At 48.4% G+C, this 25438-nt stretch overlaps 1 protein-coding gene across 1 annotated transcript in view; it reads right to left on the bottom strand.

Annotated features, from left to right (window-relative positions):
* Positions 1 to 25438, bottom strand: part of CSMD2 (CUB and Sushi multiple domains 2) — a 682283-nt gene that overhangs the window by 283669 nt on the left and 373176 nt on the right. Inside the window, exons 10-12 of the mRNA XM_069545242.1 lie at positions 23937 to 24058; positions 7466 to 7569; positions 4102 to 4214 (exon numbers count right to left, since the gene is read on the bottom strand). Coding sequence (XP_069401343.1) covers positions 4102 to 4214; positions 7466 to 7569; positions 23937 to 24058 — 339 coding nt within the window. The remainder of the gene's footprint in view (positions 1 to 4101; positions 4215 to 7465; positions 7570 to 23936; positions 24059 to 25438) is intronic.

A 25438-nucleotide genomic window follows, 5' to 3' on the forward strand; every position in this document is an offset into this window, starting at 1 on the left:
CAGGAGCCTTTAGTAATCTCATTTCACAACACTGCACAACAGTGTGATACGGTCGACTTTAAGGTTGCACATCTGGGGCTGTGCTGGGATTCACCAGCTCGGGTCCAAGTCCAGAGTCCGTTCTCTCTCCACAGAACCTACTCCCTCTGTACCCAGAACCTGGGTAGCTCCTGTGAGTTAGTGAGGTCTCTAGATGCCAGACTCTCTTCTCTCTTCCTACTTTGTCATGGTTCTGAGGAGAAGTCCTCCGGCCCACACTTAGTTTGCGATCAGCAGTCACATAGCATTATGTTTTTAGGTTAAGTCTACGTGCCCCTATTGTAACCTCAGCACCCAGCTTCATACAGGTCATGTATCAATTAATGCTGAGTGAAATGGACAAATGACCTCATCCAATCTCTAGTAACAAGGGACTGAGGCTCACGATCTGTGGCCCACTTGATTAGGGCAAAACTTTGGTTTCCATAAAGATTTTGTAAGGAATTGAAATTCTGCAACTTTGGAGGGCTCCTGGTATAAGAGGAAAATCATGGGCTTTGAAGCCAGAGAGACTGGGGTCGAATCTCAACTCTGCCAGATCTCACACTTCTGTATGACCCTGGGCAGGTCACTTACCCTCTGAGTCTCCAATTCCTCTTCTATAAAAGAGCAGCCATCATCATAGAGTTGCGATTATGGAATGAGATGAAGTGGTACTTTTCAAACTAGTGCTTAGCCACAAATCCCCTCTTAAAAGAGGGCTTAGAGGAGGAGATGGAGGTGGGGTCAGAGGCCTCCCTGCTGGGCATCCCCATCCCCACACGTGAGTGGCCCCCAAGGGATCTCAAGTCTTTGCCTGACACTGTTTGTGCAACAAACATTCAATGAGACAGTGAATGTTCAGCTTCTGTACATCACAGGCTCTCCACAAATGATGGGCCCCTTTCTTTTAAAAGGAAATCACACCAAATGAGCCCAATTCCCCTTTCCCACATAACAACCCTTCAGATATTTGGACACAGCTCTCAACTCTCCCCTGAGTTCACTTTTCCCTGAATAAGCATTCAGGGGGCTGTTAACCTCTCTCATGGGGTTTGACTTGAAGTCCTCTCCTTATTCATCTCAAGCTGGGGTCTCCACATCTCTGCCCATTTCTCTGATGCCTGATCAGAACAGAATCAAGAATCACTTACTCCCTGGGATAAATTCTAGTAGCCAATTTTTGAACTGTCAAACAGGACTTGATATTTCTCCCCATTTCATCTTATCCTGGTACTTTAGCCAACTGCTCCACCCTGTCGAGCTCTTTCTGCATGCTGTTTGCTGACTGTAGCGACCATCATCCATCTCAAACTCCTGCGACTTTGGTCTTAGTCAAGCCATGAATAAGATATGGAAAGATTTGGGAGTAAGATGGAAAGATCTGGGAAGGTGGATGGCACAGAATCATTCCTCCTCACCTTTGGTAACTGCTAACATCTACGCAACTTCCAAAATGGGGAAACCTAGAAACTTTGAGTCTAAATCCACTCCCATGTCCAAAGAAGTGAGTGGCAGAGCTTGGGCCTGAATCAAGGTCTCTTGATTTCTCGTCTGGGACTCTTTCCTGCAGATATATAACTTTCTGTGCCAGAAGAGCACATTCTTTTAACTACCTCTGTACTCACTCACTGCTGCTGCTGCTACTGCCGCTAAGTCGCTTCAGTCGTGTCCAGCTCTGTGCGACACCAGAGACGGCAGCCCACCAGGCTCCCCCGTCCCTGGGATTCTCCAGGCAAGAACACTGGAATAGGTTGCCATTTCCTTCTCCAATGCGTGAAAGTGAAAAGTAAAAATGAGGTTGCTCAGTCATGTCTGACTCAGCAATCTCATGGACTGCAGCCCACCAGGCTACTCCGTCCATGGGGTTTTCCAGGCAAGAGTACTGGAGTGGGGTGCCATCGCCTTCTCCAGTATTCACTCACTAGTCACTCGCTAACCACCTTATAATTTGCAACACTGTCCCCAATGGCCTGTTATTATCTCCATTTCACAGATGAAGAAACAGAGCCCTGGAGAGGCTAGAAAGGGACAGAATCAGGATTTGAACTTAGCACAGGTCACCCAGTAGGTGTTCTCTGTCTGCTGGTCTATCTCACTCAGAGGTGTGCTTCCTATGCTGAGGACAGTTCCTCTATCATCCTGACCCCAGTGGGCATCAAGGTGTGACAGTGTTCCTGCAGGAAATAAGGACTAGCCTGTTATGCGTTGAATCATGTTCTCCAGAAAAGTGTTGAATCCTTACCCCCTGGTCCCTGTGTATGTGACCTTCCTTGGAAATAGGGTCTTTGCAGAAGTAATCAAGTTAAGATGGTGAGTCCTTAATCCATTATGTCTGATGTCCCATGGGAAGAGCAGAGAGACTCTTGGGGATCTGCGACATGAGGGGCAGAGATTAGAATGATGCAGCTACAAGCTAAGGATTGCCGGCCACCACCAGAAGCCAGGAAGAAGCAAGGAAGGGGTCTACCTAGAATCTCACGGGGAGCATGGCCCTCCTGACATCTTGAGTTCAGACTTCCAGCCTCTAGAACTGTGACGGAATAAACTTCTGTTGTTGAAACCACCCAGCTGGTGGTGGTTTGTTAGGGCAGCCCTTAGGGGATGAATACGCTCCCTGTGTCCCAAGTGTGGTCACAGAGTCCAGTCCTCAGGAAGAGCCCTTGGTCCACAGGAGGTGTGAGGTACCCTGGGTGGAGTGGGAGCCCTTTGGGGTTGCTCCCCCTACAGGGTCCTGTGTGGGCTTCTCTGGTGGCTCAGCGGGTAAAGAATCTGCCTGCAATGCAGGGGATGTGGGTTTGATCCCTGGGTTGGGAAGATCCCCTAGAGGAGGGCATGGCAACCCACTCCAGTATTCTTGCCTGGAGAATCCCAAGGACAAAGGAGCCTGGTGGGCTATGGTCCGTGGGGTGGCCAAGAATTGAACACGACTGAAGCAACTCAGCATGCACGCACACACGCAGCATTCACAGGGTCCGCTGGAGAAGGACACCGTCTCTGAATGAGGTGGGGAAGGGTGCCCTCCTCCCCCACAACCGCCTCCTGTCTGGTAGTCACCTCGTCATTGTAGACTCACAACTCACTTTCTTGATAAAGCCTTTCTTGACACCCCAGAAAGGATGACCACCCCTTCTCTGTGCTCCCACTGGCTCTGTTGGCCATGATGATCTTGCTTTAATAATAGCTTATTTGTACAAGAAGCTCAGCTCCGTGCTCTGTGATGCCTAGGGGGTAGGATGGGGCTGGGGTGGGAGGGAGGTCCAAGAGGGAAGGGGATATATGTATGCGTATGGCTGACCCACTTCATTGTACAGCAGAAACTAGCACAACGCTATAAAGGAACTATAATGCAAATATATATCTCATTTGTTTTTCCCTCTGACCATGCAGGTCCTTTACGGGGAAGGTCTCGATCTGTTGCATCTGCTCCCTGAGTGCTAGTCTAGGGTCTGATACCTAACAAGGCCTTCTCAAAGACTTGGGGGTGTTGTGATGGGGATCTTTTTGTGGGGATCTGTGTCGGCAGTCATCTGCCATCAGGAGGTTTGACTGTATACAAAGGTGAATGATGGCGACAGTATCTCTTGGAGCCCAGACTGCTGTTCCTTTAGCGCCTATTCCCACCAAGCGATGAAGGTCACCTTCGTCTGCACCTCCTCAGGTCACCAATGGTGTGTGTCTGGCCCTAGCCCTGTGCATACAGTCACTCATCACCAGACAGCCAAATAGGGTAGCTTGGGAAGCTACTGTCTCCAGTCCAAAGATTTCAAAAACTAAAGTAAGGCTCAGAAACTTTATGAGGACTTGCAAAGGTCTACACAGGCCAGGTGTGAATCAGGGGTGGAACTGATGTTGCGCCTGGTGCTGTGAGCCAGCACTTTAAGTGACTGGCCCCAGATTATCCTCAAAACAGCCAAGGAGGCCCACTGGACCAAGGAAGAGGCTGGGGCTCAGAGAAGTTGAATAACATGTCTAAGGAGAGGAACCTAGTACAAGGCAGAGCCAGGATTCGAACCCAGGGTCTGCTGACTCCAAGAGACCCCAAGTGTCTGACTCATTGGCTCCCCCACGGCAGTCAGTTACCTTCATAAGAAGCCTTGAAGCCCAGGGAGCTGCCACTGCCATCCGTCTGGAAGAGGAGCCACATTTGATGGTTGGTGCTGACGATGAGATCTGGGACCGAAGTACCTGTCAGGCTGTCAGGAGAGAGAGATTTAGAGGTGTGAACCCACCGTGGAACCCCAACGGAAAGACTGTGTGACTGGCGGCATCTAAAGGAACATCGAGGATCCAGGGTCACTAGGGTGAATCCTGGGTCCCAGTGGTGCTGGCTCATGTGCTGGGAGACTCAGGACTGCTCCCCTCTGCACAGGCCGAGTTGCTTCTGCACCACGACTCCCCTCCCCAGACCCCTGGGCTCAGGGGAGATATCTGCGTCCTCACTTGCATAGGGAGGGATGGCTGGAGCCAGGTACCATCAAGGGGGTGTGTACATTCCCACAACCTCCCATCTTTCATGTGAACGGGACTGCAGGGAAGACACAGACAGAAACCCATTTCCCCAGTCGGAACCCAGCCACTCCTTTTAATGAAGCATCTCTTTCCACTCCAGCATCAGAAAGCGAGGCTTTAAGTGCAGCCCCCGCCTTGGGCAACACTCCTTTAGAAAAAACAAGTTTAGACATGGCGAGGATTCTGATTCAACTCGCATTCACCAGGTACCTACCCAAGCCAGACCATTTCCCTTCCATTATCTCATCTAGTGTCCCCACAGCCCAGCAAGGTAGGGGTTGTGTTACCCCCATTGTACAGATGAGAAGATGGAGGTACAAAATGGGCAGTAGCTTTCCCAAGGTCAGCCTGCTGGAGAGTGGCAGGGTCAGAGTCCACTGCGTAGGCTGGGGTACTCAGAAGAAACCTGACTTCCTTCTTCTGCTGAGACCAGACAAATCTCCAGCACAGATGGGGTGTGGGAGGCTAGGGAGGGGTGGTTAGATTAATGAGCTCTAATCTCTGCTCCACCATAGGGTCTCAAAACTTTAGAGGGGGCTGAGCTGATTGCAGAGAGATGATCGGTACAACATGAATGGGATAAAGCAGGGGTAGACTGCCTGGGATACACTAGCCTGGCCCATGTGCCATCCCTGGCCTGGGGACCCTGACATTCTTCAGTGAGTAAGGAATGACCCCAGGAGAGTGGTGAGTAAGGGAGAAGACAGGCTTCTGCTTTCCTTCCGCATGACCCTATGATGACAATGAGCAATCATTTTGCACTGTTTCCCTGAAGTTTTTTTAAATTTATTTTAATTAGAGGACAATCACTTCACAACACTGTGGTGGCCCCGCCACACACCGTTCCTGAGGTTTTGAACTTGACACTGGTCTAAAGAGATCTGAGGGTGGTGGGAGAGTCTCTGGGCTGCTGCAGAACTTGTTGGGATCTCATTCAAGCTAGACTGGTCCAGAGACCTGGGTGCAAGCCATGGACCTGCCATTCATTTGCTGTGGGACCCCGGGCAAGTGGCTGAGCCTCTCTGCACTTTTTCACTCCATATAAATGAGGGGTTGAATTGTATGATCCCCAGTCTTTTCAGCTCTGCTGTTCTAAGGTTTTCTCTATGACAAAGCACACTGGGGCATGAAGGAGACAGAGTGGAATCCTGGCATCTTGGGTACACTGAGCTGATGTATCACACAGGTCAGCACACCAGGGCAGGTGAGTGGTGGGGATGCACTGAGAAGAGGGGAGGTGTTGAGTGTGGTGGGTAAACTATATGACAACCTGATGGGGCCACAGAGAACCCAGATATCAGGCCAAACACAATTCTGGGTATTTCTATGAGGGTGTTTCTGGATGAGATTAGGATTTAAAGTAGAACTGAGTAAAGCAGATTGCCCTCCCCAGTGAAGGTGGGCCTCATCCAATCAGTTGAAGATCTGACTAGAACAAAAAGGTGTACTCTCTCCCAAGTAAAAGAGAATGCTTCCTGCCTGCCTGCCTTTCAGCTAGGACACTGTTCCCGCCCTGCACTTGAACTGAACCTCAGCTTTTCCTGGGTCTTGAGCCTGCTGGCCTTCGCTCTAGAACTCCATCATCAGCTCTTCTGGGTCTCCAGCTTGCTGACTCAGCCTGCAGGTCTTGGGACTTGTCAGTTCCCATTATCATATAATAAATCCTTTTCTTCATATGTGCATCCTATTGGTTGTTTCTTCAGAGAAGCCTGAATCCTGTTGGCTGTTTCTTTGGAGAAACCTGATTAGTACAGTGGAAAGCAGGCCGTGGGGAGGTTGCCCTTCAGGCTGGCATCCCATTCCTTTCTCTTAAGAGATTCTAAATCACCTAACATGTCACCTAACATGCCAGGGGACCTTATTCAACTACTCTAATAGGATCTTTCCTGGTAGATGTGGGGAAGGTATGAGAAGCACCCAGGACAGAATAGCTTCTGGACAAGTCAGATATTACAGAATGGTCATTTTTTGCTCAGCATTATGACCAGAGGGTGTTGGCTAGGAGGGTGTATGGCAATAGCATGGGTTACTATCCTTGACCAAAATCAAAAGACATGAACTCAAGCGCTAGTTCTGCCGCCAACCACCTTTGCACCCTTTGGGCCTCAGTTTCTCTACCTGTTAAATGGGATAACAGCACCTTCCTCACAGGGCTCCTGTGGGAATTAAATGAGATAACTGATGTGTCTGGGCACACAGTAGGCACCAAACGTATGTGAAATCTCCCCTCCTTCTTGGCAGGGGAGGTGGACGAGGTCAGGTCTGTCTATCTCTCTGACTCTGGGTCACACACACTGAATAGGAGCATACTCCTGCTTTTAAGTCAGGCTAATCATGGTGGACAGAGGAGTCAAATGGCCCCCGACAGCTGAGACCTGGTGTGATGAAACCCAGGACAGCCTGACACTATCCCCCACCTTGACTAGACCATGTCATTCTAACCTTTCTGGGCTCAGAATATGCGGTCACTATGTCCACGTGGTCCCAATTCCCGGAAACCATCCATTTCCCAGACAGTTCTGAGCATGCGGGGAAATTAGCAAAACACTTCCACTACCTCTGTCTGCAGTCGGGCCACCACAGATGTACATGGCCTTGAGGAAAAACTCCTGGTGGCAGAAGCAGGGTCTGCATAGACACACACAGCCAAGTGAAAGCCAGGCATACACGCCGAATCCCTATCACCCTGGCTCCCCAGGAGCCAGGGCGCATACCTTCCCTGGTCTTTCCTCCTGGGAAGTGCTCTGTTTTTCCTGGTAGGAGTAGAAAGCGATGGGCGGACTGCTGCTGAAGCCAGCAGCGCTGCAGGACACCTGTCCTGGCCATAGCAAGGTGGCAGGGAGTGTGGCAGGAAGACGCAGCGGGCCCATCCCCCTGCCCTCAGCAAAGGCACACGTGCCCCTGCCTTGCCCACCACATGCTCCGTGTCACTCACATGTAGAGCACCGTTTTCTGGTCCCCGTCCTGCCCGCCGTCCCCGACCGTCAGGGTGTCATAACCCCTCTCCAGGTCAAACTCCTCGAAGGCCAGCTTGATCACCTGCGGAGGGAGCAGGGATTAGGCAGCAGGCAGGGGCCACCGGGAGAGCCTTCCTCGGCCTTGAAGACAGCAAGAAGCTCCATGTCCCGACACTCAGAGCACCGTGACACCACCCCATGAAACCCTTCATCCACAGCGAGCACTTGTGGGCCACCTTTTAGAGTGGGAACTTTTTCTCTTCTGGGCCACACAGCCTCTGGGGTTCCCTGATGTTTTCCAAAGTGGATCACAGCACATCTGGCCAATTCTGGGGGCTGTCGTGGCAACCCCAGGCACATCTGGCCAACTGAGAGATGATTAGACTCTGCCTTCACGCTTTAATGCACAGAAATCCCTGCGGAATTGGTGGCAAATTTTCAGGCCACATGTGGAATCTCAGCTATGTGGTCCCCGGGGACCTGCAGAAGTTTCTCTCAGCCTCTCCTGTGCCCGCTTTTCCCCATGCACTTTGTCTATTTGTTGAATAAATGAATGCTCCAGGAAAGACATTTTGACAAGATTCTTCTCTCTTACTTGGTTTAGTCCTGCCTGCCACATGTATGTACTAAAGACCCACCACGTGCCAGCCTAGGAGGCAGGGTTTCAGTGGTCAGCACGACATGATCCCTGCTTTCGGTGAGGAGGGAGAGAGAAAAACAAACCGATAATCACAACCCCAGGTGACAGATGCTACTTGAAGCCGGCAGCTCACCCAGCCTGCGGTGAGGGGAGGAGAGGAGGCTGTTTGTGATGAGGATGGGGTAGGTCCTGAGAGTTCTGACAGCTCTGGAAGACTGTCAGGTCAAAAGGGGATGCTGGGAGAGGCAGGGGTCAGGTGCAGAAGGCCTGAGCTGTGGCTGAGATGGAACATTCCAGAACAAGCGCTCAGTGTCTATCAGTGCAGGTCTGGAAACTGAACATAGTGGCTGGGTGCCTCTCTCTGGGGGACAATGTGATTGGGCCTTCAGTGCAAGGAGGCGACCAGGAGCATCTAGAACTTGAGAAGGCTGCCTGCGGCCAGGTGCTCATAGCCTCCCCTGCCCCAGAGAGCTGCATTCATCTTGAGGGAGCAGCGGCAGGAGAGTGGTCCACAGTGGGTGACGGGGACACTCAGGTGTTGGAGGAGAACATTGGTCTGGCGGCTTGTGTGGAAACTGACACAGCAGCAGTGAAGCCCAGGTGGTGAGGATGGTTCCAGGCTTCAGGGGCAGTGAGGTGAGTGATGCAGCAGGGTGATGCAGATGGAAGAGAGAGTCAGGTCCTGGAGTGTTTAGGGTTTTATGACTGATGGATGTGGGCACTGAAGGAGGGGTGGTTTGGGATGACCCGCAAATTCCCGGCTGGGGCAGTTGGGGTGGTGGGTGGTGGTGCCATTCACGAAGACAGGACGCTCAGAGTCGTGTTGCCTAAGCGTCTCAGCTGGTCCTCTTTCTGTCTGTTTCAGTCTGGTTTCAATCTGAGGAAGATCTTCAGTCTCCCTGCAGGGAGGCTGAAAGTGCTTCTTTGTTTTCTCTTCTGCTACTCGAGGAGTAAAGAATTCCCGTGGATAGATTTTCCTATGGCTGTGCAGGCTTCTGCTGCCCAAATCAAACAGCGCAGCAGAGCCTCACCCCAGGGTGTTCTCAGGGTCCCAGGAAGGAAACCTCTGCTGTGCTTGTGTGTGAGCCCGGTACTGCCTGTGCAGGGCCCTCGGCACCGGGCCTGGGACCCATAGTGAGGAGCTGTAGACAGGACAGGGAGGAGGGGTAACGCTGGCTGGGAAGAGGCCACAGGAGGCTTCCTGGAGGACATGAAGCCCAGGCTGAGTTTGGGAGGTGGACTGGAGGAGTCCAATAAATGGAGAAGGAAGGGAAAGTGATCCAAGCAGAGAGAGGAGCAGGCGCAGAGGTGTGGGGTGCATGACTTGTCCAGAAACTCCGGGTGGATCTGGAGTTGCGTGGCTAAGAGGGAAGCAGAGGGTGGGGACATGAGACACGCAGGAGGAGCCGGATGAGGAAGCGCTGCCTGTCATATCACAGACTTGGGCTCTGTCCTCCAGTAAGAGATGTAAGTGAAGGTGTGGGGTGAGCTTTTTGTTTTAGGAGAAACAGCATTGAGGGCTGGTGGAAAATATCTGGGCTGTACAGAAGTGTGGGTAAAGGAGGATGTGGGCCTGCAGTGGTTGGGAGCTGTTGGAAAACAGGGGATGGAGGGACTAGAGGTCCTGACCTGGAGAAGAGAGACTCTAGGGCAGAGGCAGGAGCAGCAGAAGCAACCCTGCCTGGCCCCGTCCAAGGGCAGAAGGTGGAGACGAGAGGCACTGAAAACCAACCCTGTGACTGTCAGAACTGTCCCACAACAAAAAGGACTGTGTTCAGAGGTAGTGAGCACCCCAATCACTGGTGGTAAGTATCATGAGGAGGGGATCCTGCTTGGGACTCTCAGATAGTTTTAACAAAAATACTAGACCTTCCTGATAAAAATCCTCGTTGGCTATATGGACATGTATTCCAGGGAGCACTCTACAGTGAGTGGGGTAGCCTTTGTTATTGTTGTTTAGTTCCTAAGTTGTGTCTGACTCTTCTGTGATCCCATGGATGGTAGCCCACCAGGCTCCGCTATCCATGGGATTCTCCAGGCAAGAATACTGGAGTGAGGTGCCATTTCCTTCTCTATGGGATCTTCCCTACCCAGGGTGCGAACCCGCGTCTCCTGCATTGGCAGGCAGATTCTTTACCACTGAGCCACCTGGGAAACCTAGGGGGGAAGCCTTAGTCCCTGTAGCTTTCCCACCAAGTAGGCAAGCTCATTTCCCATATTCCCTGATGACCAATCATCATCGGATCGTCTGCTCAGGATGGAACCGGCTTCCTATCTCTTACTGTCTCTAATCCTGCCCTACAGAATGATGTTGCCATTTCCTAGCCTGGTACATAAGGAAGGACCCTTGGCTCCTGCTCCCTGCTGCCATCCCATCATACTGCCTATGTAGCATTCTCTCATACCAGCCCATTCATGACCCTGGCTTGCACAGTCCCCTCCCTCGCCCCCGGCTCTCCTAGCAATGTCTCCACATCCTTGAACTCTCGTCCAAGGGCTCCCCGATTGCCCTTCCTCTCCTTTTCATGTCAGGACTTACCTGCTGTACTGTGACTGAGCTGTTTACCTGGTCTCCCAGGTAAACTACTTCATGAACTTCCTGGAGGGCAGGGGCCAGTTCTCATGGCCTTTGACCTGCCAGAACCTGTCAGCGTGCCACGTACATGCCTGGCACTCAGACCACGCTGAATGGGAAAATACTTTTCAAACCTTCCCTCAGCCTCCAGCATGGATGGATCTCCAGGCTCTTGGGTGTCTCACAGGAGACACCATCTGGAACAAAGGTCGGCAGACTGTTCCTGTCGAGGGCTAGGTGATAAGTATTTGCACCTGAGCATCTTATATGAAGTCTGTTGCAACGACCCATCTTTGCTGCTGTAGCGTGGACACAGCCATGGCTGCGTATGTTTAGGCAGCATACACAGCCACGGTCCACGTACACTGACGTGTATGCCAATGAGCGTGGCTGTGTCCCGACAAAATTTAGTTTACGAAAATAAGCAACACACTGGATTTGGCTCAAAGGTGGTAGTTTCCAGACCCCTGGTCTAGGAGATTCTTTGAGATACTTAATCACAGTTTTTGATCATCTTCTTTTGAGATACTTCGTTAGCGCAAGAGCTGACACCTATAATGTGCTCGACTGTTCTGAGTATTTTACGAACATCAGCCTACTAAAGACTCAGGACAGCCATGGGCACTGTGAAGACCTCCATTTTACAAATGGGAAAGGCCAGGCGTAAAGACGTTAGGCAGCTCACCTAAGATCACACAGCTAAGTGGTAGACCTGGGACTCATCAGGCAGAGGCCAGGCCCTTACCACCCCACTCTACCATCTCATAGCCTCCCAGGGAGGCCTCAGGCCCATACGATAGGGGCCGTGACTTACCCTCTCAACCTTCCCTAAACTCCTTCTCTGGATCCCAGCAGCTCAGCCAACACTTGCTCATAAAATACTCTAAGGCTAGCTGTGCCTTCTGCAGACCCAGGGGCCTGGCCTCCGCAGGGAGAAATCAGGGTCCTGCCTGTACATTCTTGCCACCATCACCCCTTCTGGGAAGGCCCAGGTCACCAAGCCAGTGCCAAAACAGGGAGTATGTGATTACTACGTCCAGGATGGGAAAACATCGCCTTGCAGGCCAGAACCCAGCGCCATAAAATGTTTCACATCAGCGAGTAGAGCACCATTGATGTGAGCTGCATTTTAGAGCGCCTGACCCCAACGTGGAAGCTGATTACACCGAGCAGTCAGCACAAAACACTCAATGTTGAAGCCTTGGGATGGGCCCCCGGTGCGCAATGTGCCGGCGCTTTCATTTGTTTCCCTTTCTCTCTGGCCTTTGTTTAAAGATACGATCCTGTAATGATTCATTAACTAACATGCAGATGAGTGAAGCTGGCAAAGTGTCTTTCTAAGGCATCAGAGTGACAGCACATGAAACAGGCGTGATTAAAGAGGCACGTGTGTGCACGGCTCAGACACCCAATTTGCACCCATTAGATAAATGAATAGAAGAACCCTTTGCTAGGATGTAATTACTGAGCACTGAGCGCCCGCCATGTGCCGAGCACCGAGCTAGCTGCAGCCTGTAGGTTACCTCACTTGTCTGACGATGTGGAGCAGAATCTAAATGCCAAGGGCATGGTACAGATGGAGAGTGCTGGAGGATGGCAGAGGATGAAAGGCAGCCACACAGAGGAGGTGGGCGTGCTGGGCCCTGCAGGCAGAGAGGAGTGTGGGCTCCATCCTGGAGATGCTCGGGGAACGAGGACCAGCAAGGGCGGCTGGGGGGGTGAGGGGAGGAGACAGCAGCCTGGCTGAGTCTGCAGTTGGCTTTTGCCTGGCAGGCCAGAGCAGACAGCCTGGACTTGAGGGTGAAGATGGGGGGAGGCTGTCACTCAGCATGGAGGGAGGGGCTGGGGGCAGAAAGCCCTGCCAGGAGGCCGGTCCAGGATCCAGCAGCAGCAGGAGGGCTTCAGGGAACACAGCCAGCTGTGCTCACTGCAGGGTGGTGGAGGGAGTCGAGTCCTGGAGACTGCACCCCTCAGGACCTTGCTGTCTTTCCCAAGACCTGTGGCGGATGGGAGTGGAACCATGGAGGGTGCCCACCCTGGGCCCGGAGGACATTCCTTGCTTCCTGAGCATCATCCAGGACCAGCTAAAGACAGTCTTGTCAGCCTGTGCCCAAGGTTTCCGTGTGGCTGCAGAGGATCTGACCGCTCTTAGGCATGTTTTGGGAAGCGCCAAGAGATCTGGACTGAGATTGTTTTGTCCAGTGACTGCATTTCTATAACCGTCTCGTCTGCTGCCCACTCTTCACTCTGAACCCCAGACTCTGTGTCCCACGACCCTTTTAGAGTGAGGGTTGGGTAACCATGGCTCTTGGGTCAAATCAGGCCTGAGGCTTGGTTTTGTTTGGCACCTTGAGCTAAGATGTATTCTTACATGGGGAGGGAGGTGGGAGGGGGGTTCATGTTTGGGAACGCATGTAAGAATTAAAGATATTAAAATTTAAAAAATGAAAAAAAAATAAAATTAAAAATAAAATTAAAAAAAAATAAAGGGTTAAAAAATAAGTAAAGCACTACAAAGAAGGATGTGCAACAAAAACCTCACATAGTCCTCAAAGTCTGAAATATTTATGATTTAACTCTTTGCAGAAAGTTTGCTGACCTCTGACCTAGGGCAGTGGTTTTCCAACTGGGTTCTCAGGAACCCCAGGGATCCATAAAGATACTAAAGGGGGCACAAACAAAGGGGGGAAAAGACCAGAATGGCCTGGATCTTACTCCAACCAAAGCAGTTCCTTTGGATCTAGTTCATGGTTGGGATTCTGTGACAGACACAGATAATGGTTCACTCACTGTCCCTCCCACTGCTTAACATTCTTAATAGAATGCTGGCTGTTGAAATGTGGTAATGGACCTGGCTAAGTGCAGAGCTAAGGACAGGGAAGTGACAGGATTTGGGGCATAGGACATGAGCTGAGGAGTCCTCAGAGCATTTTCCCACCTTTCTCCTTGCTTTCCTGGAATACAGATGTGAGGACAGAGGCGGAGCAGCCTTTTTGTGATCATGAGGATAAGAGCAAAGAAAGGCAGAGGGGAAACTAGGAGGTGCTCAAGACACTGAGAAAACTGCTAAACCACTTCTGGAGTCTTCACTTCTGGACCCCTGGGACGTGGGGAAAATAATCTGTGTTTTGTGTAAGCTTCTGCGGAGCTTTCTGCTACTCACAGCCAATCACAACCTAATGACTGTGGGTTCTGAAGAAAGGCTTTTGTTACCACAGAAAAATTAATCAGCTCTTGACCCTCAGGATAAAGCTCAGTTTCTTGCATGGAAACCCTAGACTTTTCATGACCCGCTCTTGGCCCTTCCCACCTCGTCAGAGCCCCTCTGCAATCCTCTGCTCCGGGCCTGCTTCACTATTCCTCCTCAGAGCACCAGCTCCTGAGGGGTGACCTTGGTTTCCCCAACCCTCCGCCTTGGTGTCCTAATGCCGTGGGGCAGCCCGACTATTAGCTCCAAGAACGGAAGGTAATTCCCCTTCCTCAGGCATGGACTGCGTGGTGACTCCTGCAGGGGTCTTGCTGAGGGCCCAGGGAAGGGCTGGAGAACTGGTTCTTGGCAGCGGAGGAGGGGAGGTCGGTGGAAGGGCTGGCCTGAACCCTCAAGAGAGACCTCTCATGCAGAGAGGTCTTCAGCATCTTTGAGAAATGCTTTTGAGGAGTTTGGGTAAGAAAGCTCAAGGGCAAAGACTGAGAAGGCTCAGAGGTTGTGGGACTTTGGTCAGTACCTCAAATTGAATTTTGGTGGCTCTGAGAGTAGTAAGCCCTTTCATGTGTTCATTCACCCGTTGGTTGATGGATTTATTCAGCTGTTAATATGCCCTTGCCAAGTGCTAGGCTTTGAAGAAGCAACAGAGCCAAGACAAACATGAATACCACCCCAAGACCTCACAGTCTAGAAGAGACAGACGGGTAGATGGGGAACACAGTGCGGGGTGGGGGGTGCTGAAGTCAGGGCAGCTGGGGATGCAGGCACGAGGGGCACAAAGTCCCATCGAGATGAGGGAGCAGGCTTTGTCTTCACAGAGGAAGGCGCGTGGGGACCCGCAGCCAGCTCTAGGGGAAGGGGGATGCCAAGATACGCTGGGAAGTGAGGACAACTGTGGAGAGGAAAGGGATCCGGGTGAGGACCTGCAGGGACCTGAGCGGGTCCCTCTAGAGCCGCCCCCTCACGAGGAATGAGTTAGGGGGCGCTTAGGGAAAACCTCTCTGATCACCAGCTGGCATCCTGCATGGGGCCCAGCACAGAACACACAGGAGTAAATGTTTGCTGAGCGGATAAGTGAGTGAACAGTTGGGCCAGCACAGGGGTTCCTGACATTTGCACAAGAGAGTGACACCTGCCTGGAGAGTTCTTTCTCCGTTCTCCGGGTCTACAAACGGAACAGTGACACGGCTAATCCCCAAGGAGTGAGTAATCGAAGCACTCTTCTCTGCGGCTTCGAAGCTCATGAAATGCGCTTTCCTTTCCCTCTCCTCCCACCTCGCTCGTTCTCTCCTGCCTGCCTTTTACTTCTTTTCTAGCACAGGTGAATTAATGTCCTGGTCAAATGCACTGAGGATCGTTTGCAAATTGCCTCACATGGCCTGATTTCATACCGAGAAGCTGTGAAAGGAAGGCAGATGTATGTAGGCAGGGGGCACCGACTCAGGCCTGGGTTTCAGTTCCGACCATGAAAATTTCATCAGCCATGTTCTTTTGGAGGCTAAGCTGGAAGGTCCTAACAGGAGGAGGCTCTGGGGCCCAGCGTGGGTGGGGCCGTGCCTGAGGAGCTACCTGACCCAGGGACAGATCTCCTCCAGCACTTGGTAATGTATGCAGACACCTGTGGATCTCCTCCTCTGTACCGTGTGCTTTGCTAACTGCAGGAGAGAGAAACAGATACAGCTCCTGCTTTGGGGGCCCTCTCCTGAGCTATGGGGGAAAGAGATTCTAAACCCAGTGTAACGTCGCATGCACCAAACAAAAGAGGTTGATGAAGCGCTGGAGGGACAGAGGCAGCACTAAGACCTGGTGGGGTCTGGAAGGCTTCTCTGCAGAGCGGAAATCTGAGCTGTGTCTCAAGGGCGGATAGGAATTTGCATGGAGGAGAAGGGCAGATACTCTGGGATAGGATGTGCTGGACAGAGGTTTTAAAGGGCCAGCTGTGTCTATGATCCAGGAGCGCAGTATGGCTGAAGCCAGGATTGCCTGGGGAGAGGTGGGCAGCAGGGCCCTGTGTGCTTTGCTGGGACAGAAAGGGGTTGCTTTTTATCATACAAGCTGAGCTGGTCAGAACCACAGGGATGCTCTTTAAAAGTGTGAGTTCCAGGTTCTCATCTCACCTTCACTAATCAGACCTTTGAGGAAAGGATTTTGGAATTTATGTCTTCAAACTCTCTCCAGGTATTTCTGATGATCGACCAAATTTGGGAAATATTATTGTGGGCAGAATGACTGTAAATACTAAGATAGCGCAACCGGCAGAGGCAGGACTCCCGTTTCTCCAGACCATCCCAGTCCAAGCGAGACGGTGGAGCTGTGCGCGCAGCAGAGCGGGCCAGCCTCACTTGCTCTGAGCTGCCGCTCCTCTTCTCCCTGAATCTGCCCAACTTCCTGGAGGATGACGGGGTGGTGTTCGTTGCTTTATTCTTAGTTCACTGAGGAGAGACATACCCTTCACCGGCCTCTGCAATGAGAATGTCAGTTCTTGCTCCCACAGGGTAGAGCTGCTCAGCCCATCGCGCTCAGTCGAGGCTGGCATCGTGACACGGTTCTTGGCCATTGCCATGGCAGGTCATTGCTGGACCTTGTTTGGAGCTTCTGTTTGCCCTTGGAGGCCCTGGTCACTGGAACGTTCCCAGCTCCCTCTCAAGCTCAAAGGAGATGAAATGTCTACATATACACACAGGTGCCAGGGATGTGTAATCATTCCCTGATTATCAGGAGACCAAAGGGACGTGTGTCACACTAAGTTAACCTTAAAAATGCATCCCAATATAGGGTAGGTGCAGACAAATACTGCTTGATCTCATTTATGTGGGGTGCCTACAATAGCCAAATTCATAGAATCAGAAAGTACTCGGGTAGATAGATGTCAGCGGCCGGGCGTGGAGGGTGAGGAGCGGGAGTTGAAATGTAGAGTTTAATGGGGCCAGAGTTTCAGTTTGGGGAAGTGACAAATTTGGGAGATGGATGATGCTAAGTGATGCACAACCATGTGAATGTATTTACTGCCATTGAACTGTACAATATGATTAAATAATAATAAAACAAATATGATTAAAATAGTATATTTTATATTGTGTGACTTTTGCCACAATAAAAAAATTTTTTTAGAAGAGACATATGCCCTTTCCTACACATATTCTACAGGCAAAACTCTCAGCCCCTTTTCACGATGGCATTTTTCCTCACCTGCTCCTTGTGAAAGGAGCTGCTGCACTCTCAGTCCAATTTGCCTGTCACTCACTCCAGGTCCTTCACTCCCATCCTCTAATCCTACATCGTCACTCTCTTCCTCTGCGCTTGCTTTGCCCTCAGTCTACAACCACACTCAAAATTTCAATCTCCTAAACAATAAACATCGTAAGTAGCCCAGAGCTTTCTGTGCTCCCAACCTCCCTCACGTGCCCTTGCTACTTCCCTCCCTTTACCACAAAGTTGTCCAAAGGGCTGTCCACATGCCTGACCTCTATAGCAACCTGCTCCCCATCCACGCACTCCCCATCCACTTTTGCTCAGGTGGCCAAAGTATTGGAGTCTCAGCTTCAGCATCAGTCCTTCCAATGAATATTTAGGACTGATCTCCTTTAGGATGGACTGGTTGGATCTCCTTGCAGTCCAAGGGACTCTCACGAGTCTTCTCCAACACCACAGTTCAAAAGCATCAATTCTTCGGTGCTCAGCTTTCTTCACAGTCCAACTCTCACATCCATACATGACCACTGGAAAAACCATAGCTTTGACTACATGGACCTTTGTTGGCAAAGTAATGTCTCTGCTTTTTAATATGCTGCCCCACAAAGTGCCACTGAAAGATCTTCTTCCAAGGCTAAAGCCAACAGTCTCTTTCCAGTCCTTTTCCAACAAGATGTCTTTCAGCATCACCACTGTCAGACACATCCTGATTGGAAACCTCTTGCTTCTGCAACTCGATTCTCCTATCAGTGGCTCTTTCTCTGCTTCTTTCACTGGATCCCAGTTATCTGTAAGGATTGTGTTCCCAGACCCATTCTGAATCTTTGCTCTTTCCAAGAAGCGTTGTTCATTCCTTACGCTTGTTCCCTACTGCGTGTCGATGCAATGATACCCACATCTCTCTCCTGAACCCTGATTTATTCACTTTACAACCAGTGATTCCAAACGTCACTGGATGAAACACAGGCACTTCAGATGCACATGTTTCCCTCTTGACTGCTGCCAAGCTTGTTCTTCCTCTTGCATTTCCTTTGAAAGCCTCCTAATAGTCCAAGTGAGAAAACATGGAGTTGTCATGCATTTGGTCATTGAACAAATGTTTACTGAGTGTCTACTGTATGTCAGACACTATGGTGGTCAGTTGGGGGACAATGGTGAATGAGACCTCTCCTTCTCCCTCCTTCACACATCCAATCAGCCACCAAGTCCCATCTCATTCCCTAATGAGTGTGAAAGTCACTCAGTCATGTCTGACTCTTTGTGACCCCATGGACTGTATAGTCCATGGAATTCTCTAGGCCAGAATACTAGAGTGGGTAGCCTTTCCCTTCTCCAGGGGAATGTTTTCAACCCAGGGATCAAACCCAGGTCACCCTCATTGCAGGTGGATTCTTTACCAGGTTGAGCCTCAGGGGAAGCCCTCATTCCCCAGATTTCTCTTAAATCTGTCTTCCCCTCCATGTTTCCTAAGCCTTGGCTGATGACCCCGTTTTCCTTACTTGGGTAACTGCTTCAGCCTCCTAACTGGTCTCACTCCCTTCAATATCCCTCTCTAATATCTCCACTGCTGCCACAGTAATCTTTCAAAAATTCTTTCTGCTATTGCTCTGGTACAGAAGAAAGAGTGGCCCTCATCCTTCCCAAGGCTTATCCCACTTCTCCGGGTCCCAACCCCTCCCATCGACTCTGAGACCATGTTCCATCCAATTGGCACAGCACAGCTACTTAAGTTCATGGGCAATGGACCCAGAAAGACTGGCTTTAAAGCCCAGTGCTGCCACTTAATACTGATTATGTGCTGTGACCAAGTTTCCTAACCTTTGACTTGCCCATGATTCAGGTTTTTCATCCACCAAATGGGTATTTTAAAACTTAATTATTTGTGCTATGAAGAGAATGAAATAAAGTCATTTACACAGAAGGCCTCGCTCAGTTCTTGGCATATAATAGGCATAGAATAAGAGATAGCTATTACTGTTATCACAAATAGCCTAACACTTCTACTCTTAGAAATCTGTTTCAGAATAAAACCTAAGCCTCTCTGTCAAGCCTGTGGGCTCACCCTGATCTGGATCTTGCGGACTTTCCAGCCTCACCTTGATACAGGCATGTTGAGTTATTTTCAGTTCTAAGACACTGTCCCAAACCTCAGTGCCTCGGCACAGGTGTCTACTCTGATATCCTCATCCTTCAAGACCCTGTTCAAATGTCACCGCCTTTGTGCCAAGTTCCCCGGCCTTCCATTAGTGTGTCTTTTCTAGACTTCCCGTCACACTCTGGACACAACTCCATTAGCACTTGTCTGAACTCTAGCTTCATGTTTCTACCCATCCTCCTCTCCTGAGTGCACGTTCCTCAAGGGCAGAGATCATACCAACGATCAATGAATGAATAAATGCTAAGCTCATGAAACATACTGTGAATGTGGAAAGGCTGTGATTTTTGCTGAAGGAGAGGTCCCCAAGGTGACCAGACTGGCAGTCCTTGAATGCACTGAATCTCTCCTGTTGGCTGCTGAACAGCAGTAGGAATACACTATGCATTTTCTCTGCTGTTTGCAGGAAGGCAGCTCCTACCCTTCAGCCTCAGACTTTGAGTTTCTATACTTATACCCTCCTTTCTGCACTGTATGCTTCCTGGCTCTCCTCCTGGGTTGTGCCAGTGAGGCACCCCCTTCAGTCTTCCTGGGCTTCCCTAGCACTATCTGAAGCCCACTAAGAATGCATGAAGATCCCATGAAAAATGTCCTTCTGTATAACCTAACTCTGAGGCAGTGCCTTTCAGGGGGACTGGCTTCAGAAACCCAGGCTGGAGTGACCTCCTGCATGGCCTGTGGGGTGGTGACTAACATGGGGCCATTGACCTCCACACACTAGCCAAGGTTAGGTCTTCTGAGGGCAAATCAGACTGTTTCTCAAAAAATGTTCAGGACTTTCCTATGCTTCACCCTCTACCCCATCTTCAGATTCAAAAGCAAACATAGATAAGCATCTGGAGTTCTTTAACAATGCCCATGATATAGCCCTCTAGTCAGCAACTTAACAACTTCAAGGTCCTTCTTCTGGGTTAGCCTCCATTTCTACCCCTATGTGGCTGAAGCATCCTTCTCCACTGACTACGTTCATCCTCAGATGGTTTGATAAAATACAATTCTTCATTTGCAAAATGACTTGCAGAGGAAATCTGTCTCCAGTGTTCCACGTATTGTGATCCTAAGCACTTTTGAGCAAACAGTTTTAGAATGTTGAGTAAAATTTAAAAAGAAAAAGAAAGCTTTTTACAAGTTAATTAGTGTTATAAACTGAATTATATTGCCCTAAAACTCATATGTTGAAGCCCAAACCCTCAATATGACGATATTTAGAAATGGGACCTTTAGGAAGGTGACTAAGGTTAAATGAAGTCAAAGGATGGGGCCCTAATCCAGTGGGATTGGTGTCCTCAGAATAGAGGAGAAGATACCATAACATTTCTCTTTGCATGTACACAGAGAACACAGGAAGCCATGCTGAGAAGGAGGTCATCTGTGGGGTCATCTATGAGCTGGGAGTAGATCTCACCAGAAACCAAGTTTCCTGGCATCTTGATCATGGACCTCTAGCCTCTAGAACTGTGAGAGAATAAATGTCTCTTGTTAGAGCCACCCCATCTGTTATATTTTGTTACGGGAGCCCAAGAACACTAGGATGGCAAGAACTCTCAGAGTCTAAACCCCAGTGAATGTAGAGATGCAAAAGGTGATTTGGAGCATGAAGCACATTTTTAAAAACTGGTGAAGCAGAGCTTTGATTTTCAGGGTCTTGTGGAGAGGGGGGAGCAGGAGACAAAGGTCAGGGCCCCCCAAGGTTGGGAACTTCCGATGACATCCCCGAACAAGGTTGAACTGGTTAAAGTTGCACCCTTGGTGTGAGGTTGAGCTAGAAATAGGCCTCCTTCCTTCTCATACAGCTCTGCTAACCTCTGGGTAGATCTGAAGGCTGATTGTTTATTTCAGATTTTGACACTGAATGAAAGCAAATAGAAAACTTCCTCTGAGACTCTCTCCTGATAAATCTGTCTTCATATGGATTTGCAGCCTTCAGATTACTTGGGTGGTTTGAAACCTTCATACTGAGAATTCAGTCTGAAGAGGTTTCTGACTGTTAATGGCCCCAAGCACAGAACAGTAACAAATACACCAGTTTCTACCCAAATCTCAAAGAATTCCCCCACAGTTTATGATTCTAACCACATAGTCAAAAATTATACAACAAAGAAAGAAACATGATTCTGAGGGCAAGAGGTGAGAAACAGCTGGCAACAGAGTGAACCTTGCAAAGATTTCATATACTGAGATTAAGAGACATAGAATATAAAATAAACATGTATAATATCATGTGAATTGAATCGCCAGTCTATGTCTGACGCAGGATGCAGCATGCTTGGGGCTGGTGCATGGGGATGACCCAGAACGATGTTATGGGGAGGGAGGTGGGAGGGGGGTTCATGTTTGGGAATGCATGTAAGAATTAAAGATTTTAAAATTTAAAAAATAAAAAACTAAAAAATAAAAAAAATAAATGCCCTTAATATATTTAAATGACTTAAATATATGTAAGGAGCCAGAGACTATAAAATAAACTCAAAAGCAATCAAAAACACTAAATAGGCTTTCATAAATGCAAAATACTAAGATTTGAAATTAAAATGAATCTTCAGAGAATGAATTCAACAGAGGTTAGACATAACTGATCGAGAATTCTTGAACAGAATGAGAGAAAATGATAGACGTTAAGGAAAGAAGATAGAATGAGCCACATTAACTGCCTTGTCAGACTTCCAGAAGCAGAAAAGAGAATAAAGAGAGACAACAGTTGAAATGGCAATAGCTAAAAATTTTTCCAAACTGATGAAAGATGTCATCCATAGATTCAAGAAATTTAATGAAATCAAGTAGGATAAATACCAAAATATCCATAAGACATCTGATGATGAAACTGTAAAACACTAAAAACAAGTAGTAGGATAGAAAGAGATGAAAAAGTCTGAGTCATTTTATGAGGCTAGCAATATCTTGGGCTTCCCTGGTAGCTCAGAGGGTAAAGCGTCTGCCTGCAATGCAGGAGACCTGGGTTCAATCCCTGGGTCAGGAAGATCCTCTGGAGAAGGAAATGGCAACCCACTCCAGTACTCTTGCCTGGAAAATCCCATGGACAGAGAAGCCTGGTAGACTACAGTCCATGGGATCGCAAAGAGTCGGACATGACTGAGCAACTTCACTTTCATTTTAGCAATATCTTGATACAGAAATCTGGCAAGTGTGTGTGTGTGTGTGTGTGTGTGTGTGTGTGTGTGTAATGTACATAGAATATATTTTATTTTGTTAAATCTGTAATATATAACAAAACAGAAGCAAAATCACTATGTAAAATGCTAGCAATTCAAATATAGGTATATTTTAAAAATGATAATACTAAATGACCAGATTGGGTTTATCCCAGGAATACAGGGTTGGCTTAACATCAGAAAAATCAAAGTGGAGTTCACCACACAGGAGAATAAAGGAAAAAAATCCTATGATTATATTAATAGATGTAGAAAGATGCTCAATAAAAGTCAACATCCATTCACAATACAAGCTTTTAGTAAACTAGGATTAGAAAGGAACTGTAAATTAAAACAAAACTTCAGCAAACATCATACTTAATGGTGAAGAAGTAAAACAATCTGTTTGACATTGAACAAAGGCAAAAGTGCCTACCATCGTCACAATGATTTGACATTATACTGGAGATTCTAGGTAGAACATTGGGGCAAAAAAAAAAGGTTGATGAAAAGGTATAAGATTGAAAAAGAAGAAACAAAACCATCATTCTTTGCAGATTATGATTGTTTTATGTAGAATATGCTAAAAATTCATAGATAAATTACTATGGGATAGCTGAACATATAAAAATTAATTGCATATCTAACCACTATGCAAGAAACAGGTAGAAAACTAAATTTTAAAAGATATGATTTATAAAAGCAATAACAAAAATATCTAGAAATAAATGTATTATGAAATGTATAAGATTGATAATGAAAAAATTATACAAATTTATTGAAAGCTATTAAAGAAGCCCTAAGTAAAGATATACCACATTAAAAGACTGAAAGACTTGGAATCATAAAGGTACCAGTTCTTCTTCAATTTATCTGTATTTTTTGAATAATTAAAAATTCTAACAGGTTATTTTGTGGATCTTGGCAAGATACTTATCAAATTTATTAGCAAACAAAGGGTACTTCACAGGAAAAAGTACTAAATGAGGAAGATGGGAAAAAATGTACAGAGCAGTACAAAATGATACACGGCAATACAGAAAAACTTTAAGGACATAATTTTGGATAAAGCTAATTAAGACTATATATCAATACAACATGATTACGTTTACATGAAGTTCAAGTACCGGGAAGCTAAACATTGCATTTTGAGGGATACATACTTATGTGCTAACTATAAAGAAAAGCAAAGGAATAATAAAGTACACAGTTGAGGTAAATGGTGGCCTGAGGGTTAGGGAATGGAATGAGGTTACTGGGGGACAGATCACTAGGATATCTGTGGGGCTTTCTGTTTTCCCTTGAGCTGGGAGATGGCTACACAGTTGTGTCTTGTATTGACGTCCTTTATATTATATTTCACAAGTATGCTTTTGTATCAACTTGATATTTAATAGAAACAATTTCTAATAATTGTCTTCAGAAAATCTATGAGGACCAAGTTCTGGGTTTGAAATCCCTGGTAGAACAACGGTCTCCAACCCAGTCCTGCCCATAGGACACGACCCGCCCCGCCCTCCCTGCGAGCCTTACCTTGGCGGGGTTGAGTGCCGTGATGATCCACACACAGTGTGCGTTGTTGTCATACTGAATGGGGAAATTGGGGGAGGTGATGATACCCGAGGGGCCTCGAAGGTGGGCATCACACATGCGGGCTGCAGAGAGGAGACGGAAGACAAGCATTGTAGTTTAGATGAGGACCAGTTCCCATCCCCACCTACCAGCCCCGGCCCGGAAGAGCTTCAAGTCTGTACGTCGTATCCCAGATAAAACCTTCTACTTCCTATTTCCTTCCTCCATAGTTCCTAGTGGGCTCAAAAGTAGTCACAGTTCCCAGAGCACTGGGGGCAGGGGTAGACCCCACATGCCCTGGCCTGCTGCTCTCTAGGCAATGATGGACTTACATGGTCCAGCTCAGCAAGTCCCCTTGCCCGGAATCTACTGTGACCCAGCACCACATCTCTACTGAGAGGATGTGGACTAGTACTCCTCACCTTGACCTCAAGCTAAGCGGATCCCAGACACCTTCTCACCTGCTAAGCTTTTTCCTTCTGCTCTGCTGACCTTTCCGCATTTTCCCATGTGCTCTCAGGTCTGCTGAAGGAGAATCTCAGGGTGTCCTTGTCAAGGCCACCCCCACTAGGTATCAGAATGTCTGTGCCCAAGAACTCTGCAAGGCCCCTGGCTTAGCCTGGTGCCAGGCACCCGGAATGATTTCAGGGACAGTGAAGTACTTTCCCAACCCTTCCCCACATTTAGCATGTGCCTGAAATAGGCTTTTGACTGGAAGCATAAAGATTCAAGGTGAATTAGAAGAAGTGCTCTCCTCAAGTAGATATAAAGTGTTATCAATCACAGCTTAATTTAATTAAGCTCTTTAAAATAGCTTCTAAACTAATTAGATTAAGTAGTGATTGATACCAGTTAAGGTACTACATTGTATCTAGGTGTTTGCCTTCTTTAAAAACGCGTTCTTTAGTTCCAGCCACTTCATTCTTCAATGTTAGCACTCAGCTATTTTAATAAAAAGTTCTATGAGCCTGTTCTGTTGCTGCCCACATGGCAATTTATCCTAATTGTAGATAAAGTGCCTAACAGTAAAGAAATAGTGAGCAAACTCAACAAGCCTAAGTATATAAAATGAAAGTGGCGTCAAACCTGGTTTCCTCTGATGGGACAGCATATCCTAGAACTGCTCTCTGTGTGCGGACAGGGCCCTGATAAACCTTTCCCAGGAAACCCTTCCTAGGAGGGCCTGGGAAGGAAGCTCCCCAGTTCCCGGACATAATTAATCTCTTCTCATCTCACATACTCATTTCTGTGCTCATTCATTCCCACATACATTGAATGCCTATTAGAGGCCAGGCTGAGTGCGGGAAGAGAAAAATGTCTAAGGCACAATCCCTCTTCTCTAAAGAGCCGCTAGCAAGCGGAGAGAACAGATGTGAAAACACTTACAACTGAGCAGATTGAGTGTTGTTAGGGGGTTACTTGCAAGAGACCCTGGGTCAGAACTGCCCCTCCTGTTCTATGAG

Source organism: Ovis canadensis, chromosome 1, assembly GCF_042477335.2.
Source record: "Ovis canadensis isolate MfBH-ARS-UI-01 breed Bighorn chromosome 1, ARS-UI_OviCan_v2, whole genome shotgun sequence".
NCBI classification, from domain to species: domain Eukaryota; kingdom Metazoa; phylum Chordata; class Mammalia; order Artiodactyla; family Bovidae; genus Ovis; species Ovis canadensis.